The sequence below is a fragment of the Cystoisospora suis genome, assembly GCF_002600585.1.
Source record: "Cystoisospora suis strain Wien I chromosome Unknown contig_1016, whole genome shotgun sequence".
NCBI lineage: Eukaryota > Apicomplexa > Conoidasida > Eucoccidiorida > Sarcocystidae > Cystoisospora > Cystoisospora suis.
In genome coordinates this window covers 59,575-72,891 of record NW_027153817.1, presented here as the reverse complement: position 1 = coordinate 72,891, position 13,317 = coordinate 59,575, and the positions used below count along the sequence as shown (strand labels likewise).

At 47.1% G+C, this 13,317-nt stretch overlaps 1 protein-coding gene across 1 annotated transcript; it reads left to right on the top strand.

Annotated features, from left to right (window-relative positions):
• The first annotated feature begins 1,553 nt into the window (after positions 1–1,553).
• Positions 1,554–13,151, top strand: CSUI_002392 (activator 1 36). Its single transcript, XM_068062594.1, has 16 exons — positions 1,554–2,328; positions 2,470–2,533; positions 3,009–3,065; positions 3,935–4,011; positions 4,482–4,564; positions 4,989–5,215; positions 5,975–6,065; positions 6,674–6,704; positions 7,374–7,411; positions 8,134–8,177; positions 8,640–8,677; positions 9,598–9,733; positions 10,287–10,340; positions 10,979–11,057; positions 11,783–11,819; positions 12,602–13,151. Exons 1-16 carry the CDS (start codon positions 2,218–2,220, stop codon positions 12,764–12,766), a joined length of 1,332 nt encoding a protein of 443 aa, XP_067925434.1. The 5' UTR covers positions 1,554–2,217; the 3' UTR covers positions 12,767–13,151.
• The last annotated feature ends 166 nt before the right edge of the window (positions 13,152–13,317 follow it).

The following is a 13,317-nucleotide window of genomic DNA, read 5'->3' as shown; positions in this document are numbered from 1 at the left end:
ATCAATTGTGACTGATTGGTAGCACAGGCTCGAAAGAGGTTTGCCGTTGGACGAGGAGTTGATTGATTGGTGTGTTTGACTGTGGGATGGGAAGGGAGAGCGACCACAGTAATGCAGTTTGTGTTCTCAGCATGAAGCAATGCAGACGGGCTGGCGGTCTACGTTCGGGGCGTGTTAAATCGGAGGAAAAGTCATCTGTCGCTAGTATGGAAGACGGATTAATGTTTTCAACAGTAACACACGGACACTTGCGCACCAGCGACTGAGTACTTCTGCCTGCGAGGTGGATGTAGTTAGGGCGCACAGTTCCTGCCGGAGATGTCGCTACGAGGAAAACCCCCGGGGCGTGCGACCGCCAGGAAGGTCGGCCTCTGTGCTGACAGTTTAGCTTTGCTGATCAGGCAGGCGTAAGAGGGGAGGCTGTGTGGGCACAATCCCGCGCCGGCTTGGATTCAGAAGGGATGTTGAGGCATAACTACTAGGATGTTACGTTACGCTCCCTGCTGTCCTCGCAAACACCGAAGAGTACTCCCGCTACTTCTCGACTTCGGCACTTTCATCTTGAAACGCAAAACGAGTGAGCACTACGGTGCCTGCAAACCCCAAGAAGACTCCCCCTGCTTGCCAGTCCGCTAGAGCCGGCTGAAAGCTGTGGTGCTTTTTTCATGAGGGCACTAGGCACTAAGAAGCGGAGTTTTGCCACATGGTGGAAAGCTCCCCAATGCTGGACCCGGTCCGGGTCGTACCGGGCAGGGAAGTACCCCAGCCTGCACTCCGCATTTAGTAACACCGAGTGATCGGACACGTATTATCTGTGGAGGTGGAGCAGCATTCAGCAGCTAGTTCGCTTCTCTTGCAACGAAGGTTTAGAACTCACTGTTCTTTCTGTGTCGCTGTAGCACACATGTGCATTTATGGGCAGGGGGCCTTCGATAGGTCGCGAGCCGCACCCGCGGTTAGCGGCTGGCCGGGTGCAGGTGTATTAGGATTGTGTATTGACCGTGGATCTTTTCTGGAGCGTGAGTACCCTCCGACGCTCGCACCGACTGATCTAACGGTGTCGGCAAAAGAGACGACTCCACAATTTCCACGGGCAGGTTCTGATGGTCTCAAGGAACTGTGGTGCTGGCGACCAGGCGACTAAAGAATGCCACCGTCACGCCCCTTGTGGTTAGCAACATCGGCCACAGAAACACTAATCAGGCATCTGCAGTGAACCACTGAAAAAAGAGGGAAATGACAGCTGTTGTCGAAGCACCGGGCTCAGGAATGCTGCGGGTCATCAACCTGTGAATACTGGTCGTTTGTCAAGATGAAACGTTGTCCCGACTTTCATGTTGCCAGTACTCGGCTGAGGGGAGATTATGAGAAGGTGTGTCAGTCTGATTGGACTGCAGGTTTTCGAGTATCGCACTTGTGAGTTCAGTCCAGTCAAAACAACGTGTGCTGCGGGGCGCAAGCGTGTGCCCTCGACGGCGGGGCAGGCGAGCTTCTCTTCAGCCTGAAAGAAGCCCAAGTGGGTCAAAGGAGATCGGTAAAGACATGTTTGTGAACAGCCATCCCTTTCCACATGTCTTTGACTGAATTCAATTGCTAGTGTACCCAGAGAATCAAGAGTGTCTTCAAGTTGTCTCACCCCCCCTTGGTTCATTCCCCCCATGCAAAGCGCGGAAACTGGCTGGCATCGAACCCATCGTTTCTCCCCAGCCGGGGTGGACGATTCTCCCGCCAGCATCCCCAGCAAACACTTCTGCATGTGAATTTCGGACAGTTTCTTGGTTGTTAAAGGCTGTTCGAGTGTTCGTGTGCATCTCAGTGCCTAGGCAACCTCACCGGCTGAACAGCATCTCGTTACTCGTAAAGCTTGAAGTGGGCTGGTTCCTGCTCCTCAAGTGAGCCTGTGCGCTCCTAGTGTACCTTCACCTTGGAGGTACAAGCGTTTACTATGTGTAACCAACGAGACAGTATTCCTTTGATCGAACTGCTTTTCCTACAGGGGGCTCCCCGCTGCAGCCTCCCTATCTCTCTCGCACTGACTTCTGGTCACTAGCTTTCCACTTCCCTTCCCTCTTGATCTGTTCGACGTTCCTAAGTGAAATCTTCCCTGCCCGCCTGTTCCTTGACTCTTGCTTCGAGTGGACAAAGGGGCTTTCCATCTCTATCCCCTCCTGAGCTTCGTGCTGTACTTCCCGATTGTTTTTCACCTTGTCGCCAACAATGACAGACGAGAACCAACCGCCTCGGGCCCCGCCCCAAACAGAGAATGAGATATCCCGGGGTCCGAGGAACACGGCAGTGGAATCAGCTGATGGGCGTCCGCTTCCGTGGGTAAGAAAGACAAACTCCGACGAGATAGATATTCACACGAATGCGTGTGTTGCCCCTCTCTTGATCCCGACTCATGATTGATCACTACGTTTCTCGGTGTTCTCTTCATACTCTTCTCTCCTTTCTGCCACATTCCCCCAGGTGGAGAAATATCGGCCTGAGAGGCTACGCGATGTCTTGGCCCATGAGGACATTATAAAGACAAGTAAGAGCATCATATCAAGTTGGGAACAAGGTGTCTCGATTTCTTGCCGGCCACGCGGGATCATTCTTATCGCCCGTCCCGTCACCTGCTCACCACGTCGTTGCCGTAGAGTTATCCGCCTGTAGACCTCTGTGTGATGATTGCACTGGGCAGTACCCAATTGTTACTCTGCTGGGGCGTATGAGTATATACACTGTAACTTCCGCCCCTCATGAATCGGCAGGCATGAGGCGAGCTACCTGTCTTGTCGTACTCCCTTATGCCTACCCCCGTGCTCGACGTCTTGGAGGCGTGTCTCTCCCGACACTTGGTTCTTTCCACTGTGCCATCCGGTGTCTTGCTAACTCAGTGCGCATGACCTACACGTATCTTTTTCGACAGCTCTTCTTCAGTAGGTTCAGTAGCCGAAGTGCTGCTATCGTGTTCTCCCAGGTAGAAGAGCATCATCTCCAGCTGGTGCACGTGTTGCGTTCAGTTCGGCGTTACGTTGACCGTGGTCAGCTCCCTCACTTGCTTTTTCATGGCCCACCAGGTAAGCAAGAACGAACGTTTTCTCAGCTTTTGTTCGCGTTCCTCTTTCTCCTTGTCATGCGCCTCATTTTCCTTGTGACCTAGAGTACGTCGTTCTTTTCCGAGTTGTCTACAAGACTTCCACAAAGTATGAGACAAAGTCACGACTCAGTGCACTTCTCTGCACGTGGTGCAGAACTCGAAGGACCGATTGTATTGGCACGATGGTTGAAGTAAAAAAAGAGAGAAATGAAAATAGATCCGTTTCTCATTGTTCACCTCTCTAGGCGTAAGAAGGAAACCAGCCCTGCAAGCCTACCTGAGATCGTCGTCTCTTCATCTTATCTGCCCCTTGCAAGAGTTGTGCCGGAGAGTTGCTCGCTATCTGTGTGAAGTGAAGAAGATAGGTTGCTTAGAGAAACCGCATGTATCGAAGGGTCCAGAGCTGAGAAACCGAGGTATCGGAAAGAACACACCAGCAATCAGTGTTCCTCGAGCTTCCCTTACACTTCACCTCTGTTGCTTCCAACGCAAATACACGGACACGGCCGGCACCGTGTAGATCGGCCGTTGGTCGGTCTCTTCAGATGAGACGTCTCTCTGTAGAGTGCAGTCTAGGGCGGGAGATATGCTTTTACGTAGGATGATGTGTCAATCTGCAGCCCTGTAGTGATCATGCATCCTCAGCACTGCATATCGAACATTCGCATGCTTACGAAAGTGTCGGGTATCTCTTTCGCTATACGTCTGTGTGTAGACTCTCTGTCTATATATACTGTCTCTATGTACTTAGTCAGATATCCCGATGTTTCATCGGATCCTCTCAGATTTTCTAGATACATAATTTGGACAATTGTGTGATTTGTTACTCTCACTGATTGTTTTGCAAAGGGACTGGAAAGACCTCGACTATTCTCGCCGTTGCGAAGGAGTTCTACGGAAGTGCGGTCAGGACACATGTCCTAGAGGTAAACTTTGTGTCCTTTGTATCCTTCTTCTTCCTCGGTATTCAGACTGCTTTGTTCGCGACGTATCTGACCGATGTACGATAAGAGCAGGAGTTAGACGAGGTCCATTGAGATATCCGTTTCTTGATACCCTGTTGAGAAAAAATGACAGAGCTTTCATGAGCTTAGTCTTAGGGTCGACTCAGGGGGAGGTTCATATGGGCTTCTTCTTTAGATTGTGAGGTGTATATCCAGCGGCAGCATTTCGATACATTTTCTTCCATCCATCTGCTTCGTTTGAATGTGAAAAACCTTCGTCGAAAGTGCATCATCGTGAAGAAAGAACAACAAGGAGATATCCTTTCACTCATCTTTGAAGGAGAGGTACCACCTCTTTCGCCTTTTTCTCACTGTCTCCTCTTTCCTGCGAGTCCGCTGCTTGTGTAAAGGTCGTGTTGCGGCGGGGTCAATCCTTATGTTTTGTCCTGCAGCTGAATGCGTCAGATGACCGTGGTATCAACACTGTTCGAGAGCAAATCAAAACTTTCGCTGAAACCACTTCAGCGGCATTCCGGTAAGAACGAGGAAAGAAATCTCGCGACGGTCCATCCACCTACGTTCTTGAGTTTCCCCGTCTCTAGACTTGGGGTCGCTGTATGGGTGTCAGAGGACATGTGCACCTGCCGATGCACATATACGTCTCAAGACGCTTTCTTTCTTCCCTAACACACATACGAGTAACCGCTTAACGTATCATTGTAAGGTTCTGATTTCCGCAAATCTGTTTTAATCAAGGATACACAAAAGTGTGAACGTAGCAGCACATGCACGAGTCCTGGATAAGCCTATGATCCATTGGTTATGACACCTGTTAGAGGTGTGTATGGACAATCAAGCGGCAGCAGAGGGAATGTGTCTACTGTGAACGCTGTTCATGTACATACACCAGATAAGCGACAGTATCAGATCGTCGCTCTGGTCTGTTCCTGTCTGTACAGCGGTAACAGACTGAACTTCGGGGCTAAAACTTCTCCACAAGCCTCTCAGTCTACTTCCTCTGACGCGGCCTCTGCTGTGGCTCCGGGAGATGATAAGCCTGCGAAACTTTCTTCACCAGCAGGAAGCGAAGAAAACAGGGTTCCCAATCCTCTCTCAAGTGTCAAGCTAATTGTACTGGACGAGGCGGACCAGATGACCACAGCGGCTCAAAATGCTCTCAGAAGAAGTACGCAGTGTGTTTGCAGGGCTTTTCACAAGGAAGCACTTCACTTGCTTATGCGCATAGCCAATCACGCGAAGGTGCACTGTAGATATATACCTAGACACCATGCATATGCGTCCACTTGTTTTTCGTTTGACTGAAGTTGCAGTAGAAGGTTTCATTGGGCTTGCTAACAGCTTTGTGCATCCGGATACTTCAACAGAGGCTACGAAGGAGAGACAACGTGTACGTCTGTGTGTACAAGCAAGCCCATTGACGATGACGACTGTATGTGGGGCTTTGCCGTCCTGCGTCCTCGTGAGGCACCCTAATTCAAGTGCAAGACATCATCCAAGAGTAACAGAACAGATGGGGGACACGTGTGAGAGGCAGTCTACGTAACTCCAGAGTTGCCCCTTTTCTTAATTGTCGTAACTGTCTTTCTTTATCTGCATTCTAGGAGCCGCCTCACTCCCTGTATTCAATACATATCTGCACAAGAAGCGCCCTGAGATATGTTTATACACAGTAAACTGTTGTGGTAGGTGAAGACAGTGGCGTGAAATAGGGACAGGTCAAAGGGTGAGTGAAATGCCTACACGCGTCTTCACAAATTCTAGTAGCACCATCAATATTAGGAGAGTTTTCCCGGGGTGGCCTTCTCATGCTTTCAGAGGCATCTCCTAGGAGAGCGTAGCGGCACTCTGAGAGTGGTGCTCATCTTTAGCTAGTTTTGTCTATCCGTACGATGTCGTTTATTGTGCTATGTCCTCTCGTCCACAGTCATGGAAGCGTATGCTCGGAATGTACGATTCTGCTTGATTTGCAATTACATCAATAAAATCACTCCTGCTATTCAGTCCAGGTGCACAGGGTAAGTAACGCCTCGAAGGAAGCCTTCTTTTCTCTGCTCAGGAAATTCAACATGACCAGGAGAACTGATATATTAACATATATACGTATAAACATGTATACACACGTTCAAACGATTGAACCTCGTCTCGGGCCTTCAAACCCAAATCCGAGATTAGCTATCGCCAGATATACCAGATAGTCAGCTAGCCCTCTCTTCTCCAACTAGAAGAAAGAGAAAAGAGCGAAGTAGATGTGGTATGCATGCTTGAGGTCCTTCTGGCGTAGCAGCCCTGTTGTGAGGCTTCATCATGAGTGTGTTGCAATGCGTGCACGGGGGGGCTGTGTCGTCTCCAAGTCTTGTGCCTCATGTTGCAAGCGGCTTCTAAGTATTCTGGGCCAAACTCCCTTCTCCCCTGGTAAGAGAATCTATCCGCGTCCATAAAGTTTTATGGATGTCATTATCTATCTATCTACTAGGCGCTTATACGTAGGCTTTGAAGTTGGAGAGTTTTCTCTACTCTCAAAGAAGGGCACTCTTACTTCCTCTCGCCTGTCTCTTATAGATGTTTTTTTCAATGGGTTCCTCATCTCGTCTTCTGATGCCCTTTTACTTGTGCGTGCATGCAGCTTTCGCTTTACCCCACTTGCTTCTACAGCAGTAAGCAGTGCATTCAAACTTATCTCGACTTGACAGGTCGTCTCTTTTCTGACGTCTCCAACAAGCTCTCTGGTCTATGGACTTCCGGTTCTCCATAGCTCGGTTTCTGCAGTACATGTTGTAACAGAGACATCGTGATTCGTCCCTGAGTATCTATACGTGTGTACGCACAGAGGAGTCCGTTCTATTCATCCTTTGAAAGAAGAGGATGAAACTTCCTGTAGCTGCGCACATGCATCGTTGGGGAGTAGAGAGAGTTCAAGGGAAGTGACCCTACGACCCTTGGTGTTCTTTATTATTCCTCTGACTATGATAATGATAATGTACCGGTGTTCTTCTTCTTCTTCTATTTTGGTCTCTCTTCGTTACCACCTCCAAACTCTGATCTCCTAGGAGATATCGTCTTCCGATTCTTATAAATGACGTTTCTCGTCAATGGTACCATCGTGCTTCATATTTTTCTTCTCGTCTTATAGTAGGGTCTAGCGTTGGGCGCTTCTCTTGTTAGAGGTTGACTGGTAGAAGGTCAGTGAGAGATTGTCTCGCTATCTTTTTCTTACCTTTTCTCGAAGCGTATTGCCTGCTCGAAGTCTTCCGAGAGTTCTTCTCAATCCAGCTCAATCGTCTACTCCTCGCCGATCTCTTTCCTTTGTCTCTCTGTTCTCTCAGCTGAGTGGCAAGGCAGCAGAGATTGCTAAACTCGAAGGGTAAGCAAGGATTGAGTTGATCGGGAATAAGAGAGTTGTTTGGCGAAAGACAAGAATATGTGCCGTCGAAAACGATGAGGATGTGCTTTTTCACATCAAGGATTTTCTTTCATATTACTTGGCGTTCATACACATGGAAAAGGAACTTTTCTTGGACTATCTCTTGAGTGTGTACGTAAAGTCTTCAACGAAGAAGAGAGTATAGGCTGGATGTTTCTTACCTGGTATGAGAGGAGGATGATCTGAAGAATGTACAAATGAAAAGTTTTCTCTTTACTACTGCCGTGCGAACAGAAGGAAGTCTCTACCTGTCTCTTTGAGCGTCTAGATGATACAGCGGAAAAGGTTTCTTTCTTTCTCCTGAAGACGACCGAATCTGTGAATGTGTTTTGATCTCCTTCCATGAGGCTGTCCAGAGAGTTCGCTGGGGAAAGATGTTGATTCACCAGAGAATGATGAACATTTTCCCTTGTCCGTTAATTGCCGATCACGCATATCTACCTATCTATCCATCTACTTGTAGTGAGTGACAAGCAGTCTTGACTTTCCCTATTCCCGAACCTCGCGGCGCTTCTCTTGTATATGTAGATGAGAAAAGACAGAAGACGAGGTTTGACTGTATGTATCTTCATTCTTTTTGTAACTTCTTCACATGACTTTCCACCCGTCTCATAGCATGCCCCATGCCTGGCAGAGTTCGCGCGTGCATTGATGTGGCTCAGGATGACTATTAGTCCAGACGGGATGGAGACTCTCATTAGAATAGGTGAGTTTGCCAAAGTTCATTTATATGTATATATCTGTACATCTGTATACACATACGCGTATGTAGATGAACTCGTCGAGAATCCATATGTACAGCTATTCACATAGTGGGCATATGAATGAAAGTTCATCTATTTCAGTTCTTGACTATCTGCGTCTTTTCCAACTACGCCCAAGCCTTTCTACAGATTATGAAGAATGTCTCCAGCAGGCCTTTCTACTGTCCCTTTAGGCACCTTCCTATATATATACATACGAGCAGCTGTTCTTTTACTATCGTGGCCTCGAACATTCATGCGTTCTACCATCCATCTTGGCCTATACATGTTTTTTGAATCATGACGTAAGCTGTTGGGCATGAATTCTGAGGATCTGTATGTACACTTTCGTCCTCGTAGAGCAAGTTTTACCTTTGAGCTTTTCAAACCTCTTGTACGAAGATGCTGCGCTTTTCTCTTTTCAGCCAAGGGAGATATGCGGAGACTTCTCAATTGCATGCAGGTAAAAACAATCACTTTTCTGCCGTTCTTTGCATCTTTCTCTTCCAAAATCAGAGGCGAGTGACAACCTGCTCCTTTCATTCGTTCAAAGCTACAATAACTAATACTTCCCTTCCCGTCTTCTTATCTTTCTCTGTCGATCTTCAGGAAAAGAGAAAAGTCCATTGGTGTTTTTCGAGTTTTCTTTCAGACAGATGAACGCTTTGCAGTCACTTCCTTCTTTCTTCCTCACTTATCCTCAGCCTGTCATACTTCACTCTCGCTCCGATCTGTTAACGCTTAGTACTTACATGTGCCTCTCCAGTCTTTCTTCGCGTGTGTCTGTCGTCCTAGAGTTTTAAAAAAGAGCACTTGCCTTTTCTTTGCTTTTCTTCATTTGTCAACTGGTGATTGATGAAGTGCGCCAGAGAGCCATACACAAGTTAGCACGAGGGAAGACATCACTAGGTCACTCTCTCCTTTCATCTGTCTGTCGAGGTCAGTGTCTATCTATGTAGGCAGGAGTAGGAGGAGGAGTAGCAGCTTTATTCTATAGAAAAGAAACTTCATTCTTGGTATGTCCAGCGGGGATAGAGGGAAAGATGTATATACGGCAGGGGAATGAAGCCTTTCGTCATGAAAGTCATACGAAAAGGCTGAAGTTGTGTGAGGACTGGAAACCATTAACCTAGAAGTCTTTCTCGAACACACCGAAAGATACCAACGCCTCCTATCTAGGCTCTCTGTCCTTGACTCTTATATATCGGACACGCCACCACCATAACTGTACGTACACACATCCGTGCATGCATGCGTGCATGCAAACACACTCTCCGATTTTCTCTTTTCTCTGTCTACGGTCTACTGTATAGACGGTATAGCAATACAAGAGTCTCATGCGAATCTCTGGAAGAACTGCGCGTTTTTCACCATTTGAATTAGGTATCGCATCTAGCAAATCCAGGAGAGGAGTTAACAGCGGATTCGGTACATCGCACTCTTGGATACCCTCCCCCTTCAGAAGTTACAAAGCTCTTTGAGAGGCTTCTTGTTGCCGATTTCTTCACATGCTGTAAAGGTAAAGACAAAACATCGCGGGTTATGACTCCTCTTCTCAATCACATCTCTTTAGTATTTCCTGTCTCTATTTCGTTTTAGCGCGTTGGTAGGACATGCTAACCAAGGACGCACTCTCTCTACGGAGCCTCCGTCACAAATGTATATGCGAGTATGTGACAGTGCTATCTATCTATCTATCTTTAATCTATCTATCTTTAATCTATCTATCTATCTGTCTAGTCTCGCTCTCTTTGAGTCTACGAAGGCTCGGGATGTCCTCTTTGTTCCTCAGTTGAAATATGATTTGCGTTTCTCCATGAAAAAATCTACCACGTTTTTTGCCTCGACTTCGCCCAGACGCACCGGTGTACGTACAGTTGGGAGCGTCGGTTTTGAGGAGCGTTTAATGGAAACTATTGAGTGACGCGGTTTGTCGTAGTAATGCATTGCCACTTGGAGCCCTCGTATGTGAAATGTGTCCCACAGACTTCAGACTATCTGTGAATTTTTGCTCTATGTAAGTCATATGCTCGTGCACTTCACTGGCCTTCTTTCCTAACTGTTCTCTGCAGAGTTCGATGAGCTTGTTACTCTACGAGGCTATACCATCAAAGACTGGGTCCAAGGTATCCATCTATCTATCCGAGCATATATATATGTATACATAGTCTCAGCTCGTGGATGGATTGCAAGCCACTAATGGTCTGTTGCTTTTCTTCCTTCTCTTTAGGGATACATGTATATTTATGTCCATAGTATATCCGAGTACATAAGAACGGATACATGTAAAAACATGCAATTGCAGAGAGAATCCTTACAGGAAGTCACTTGTGTGTGTGTATATGTGAGACACAGCTGGGGAATCTCGCTTGTATGTATGGGCTTGTAAGGGTGATCTAGTGAAGCTTCTTTAAATCCCTCTCTTTCAAACAGTGTCCCTTTCACCATTTCCGCACTTCTCTTATTCGTAGCGGAAAGTGACAGATTGTAGAGAGAAAGGAGTAAACACAGTGAAAGAGGACACGCTTCTTGCCTGAGAGATGGTCCAAAGCCACGAAGAGCCGACGGCTAAGCCTGTATATCGGGAAGACTGCCTCTTCTGTTGCGCGACAGCATACAGACGACGTATACATGTGTATACGTATATACGCGTATGCGCATATCAACATTTATATATTCATCTATAGGTACATACGAAGGAAAGCACGTGTCATAAGAAGGCAGTCCTTTCTCGATATCATTTCTTTTGTTTCTTTCCCTTCAGCGTTTTACGAGCGAGTAATAAGGATTGAATGGCCTGTGCCAGTCGTGATAACTTTCATTACTCGCCTGGCAGATATAGAGTAAGTTCCTTTCCCGTCAGCGCGACTGAGCGAAGAGAACGGCAGGAGACTCCTGATGAATAGTGAACAAGACAAGGATGACGAAGGTGTGAGAAGACTAAGATCAAATGCTCCAAGCCGACTCCGTAGAGGAAAGTCACGTTTATTATTCAAGATGAAAATGAATAGAAGTTCAGGAGGCTTATCTACAGATGCTTTTTCCTTTTCTGAGCGAGAGGGAGTGCACTCAGCTCAGACTGTAAAGTACAGCAGCAGTAGTAGTAGTAGACAGTCTTGACTGCTGCACCTTTCGCATACTGTAAGCTGATACTCTCTCTGTACGCAGGAGATACGTCTGTGTATTTATTCATGTGTGTATGCATGTGTTTGAAAGGAATGCATGTGTGCGGTAGCTTGATATCATGTGTCTAGAGTGCCAAGTCAAAAAGTAATGTGTCGGTCTCTGTTGATCACACTTACATATTTGCCTTTCAAAAGCGAGCATGCGTTGCCGGCTGTGGACGGCGAGAGCGGCATTTCCTTGAACCGTAGCTAAACACGTACATGCTCTTAATGTATCGGTCAGCTGTCTTTGATGTGTTTACCTATCTTCTATCTTTCTACATCTACCTACTTTCAATTTATCCATCGATCTATCCACTCAAGAAACACATTACCTCTGCTGGGTGCCGTAGAGCATCTTTTCTCCTCTTTTGCCTGGGCTTGCATGCATGTGCCTTCTCAAGGGAACGGCTTGCGTATGGAGCATCTGAACTTGTGCAGGTACGAATGAAGGCGCATAACTTCTATAGCTCTAGTGGCTATGAATGACGTTCGACTCTCTTCTAGATACATATGTATCACACCGCACCTCCGACTTGCTAGGCTTCCAGATTCTCTTCTTCAAGAAACCCTTGCCCTGTGTGGCCTCGGTGAAGGATTCCTGGACAAAAGCGATTTTAGACACTGCACTAGCCCTGCGACTGTGGTCTGTCTATCTGTCTGTCTCTCTTTAGTCTGCGTATCCATTTTTTGTCTATCTATCTATCTAGGTGGCTCCCCTATTTTTTTGATTTCCTAGAGCATACATCCGCCGTACACTTACGACGTCTCTGTGTTCTGGGTGCCTCCCGTTCGTGTGTGTGCCTAGAGGACAGATGGTTCTTTGCCTGTACGTCTTTGGTAGTAAATAGGTGACACTTGCAGGGAGTTCTTCAAGCCTACGTTTCCTGATTGAGCATCATATGTTATATGGGATTTTCCTCGATCTCGACAGCCTCGCTTCGTCTCCTCTCCCCTACCGTTTCTTTCCGTCTCTTCCTCCACTCGTAGAGAATTCACTTTGCATATCTACGTGTCTGTATAGCTGAGTGTACGCGTATACCAAATAGAGAAGTTCCCCTTCTCTGATGTCTGTCTACTGGTATAGTCGCATCGTAACTCGTAACTCTCAGCCTGTCTCCCTAGCTGTTGACCTATGCTAGACACAGTTGTCTTCTAGCGTTTGACCGCAAGGTGTTGAGATATACAACTCTAGACAGCGTGCCTGTTTTGTGTTTTTCCAGTTGCATGCGCTCACTGCGGCGTTCTTTGAAGCTCGAGCTGGGCTTCACGCTGCGGTAGCAGGAGCTAATGCTGCCGCACGAGCAGGAGGGGGACGTCCGATTACCAACCAGGGCTCATCAACTAATAAATCGCCTTCGCCTCATCCTGTCAAAGCAGCTTCCTAAGGACTGAGCGATTCGACATGATCTGTAGAGTTGCGTCTCACAAACGAAAGACAGACTATATGCATACAGGAGAAATAGCGCCTTCTCTGTTTCTGTCCTTTTCTGCATATCGCTACGTCTTGTATGGGTGCCTATGTTCTAGGTCTGTCTGAGTCTCCGGCAGAGGGATCGCGGTGAGAGTCTGCTTGAGTATGAAAAATCTGACAGGAGTTATACCTGTAGTGTCTACATTGTAAGACAGCATGTGCGACCGTCTTTTGTTGTGTATCGTCTTTTGTGCGGACTTGTTTTTTTTTTTGAGTGTCTTGTCATATGGAGATGCATGCATGCATCTATATCATTTTCTCTGATGAGAACACCATGAGAGGAGATTCTTTTGACTGCTCTTTTCAAGTAATCTATCTGTTCAGAAGATGCTGAATGAATCACATCAACATCTCGGGATTCTCTTTCCTTCCCTTCTACACACATGCAGTGCCCTCTCGTCTCTCCTGGCAGGACTTATTAAGGTTCCCCCGGTGACTCAGATTGTGGCAACTACAGAAGTCGTA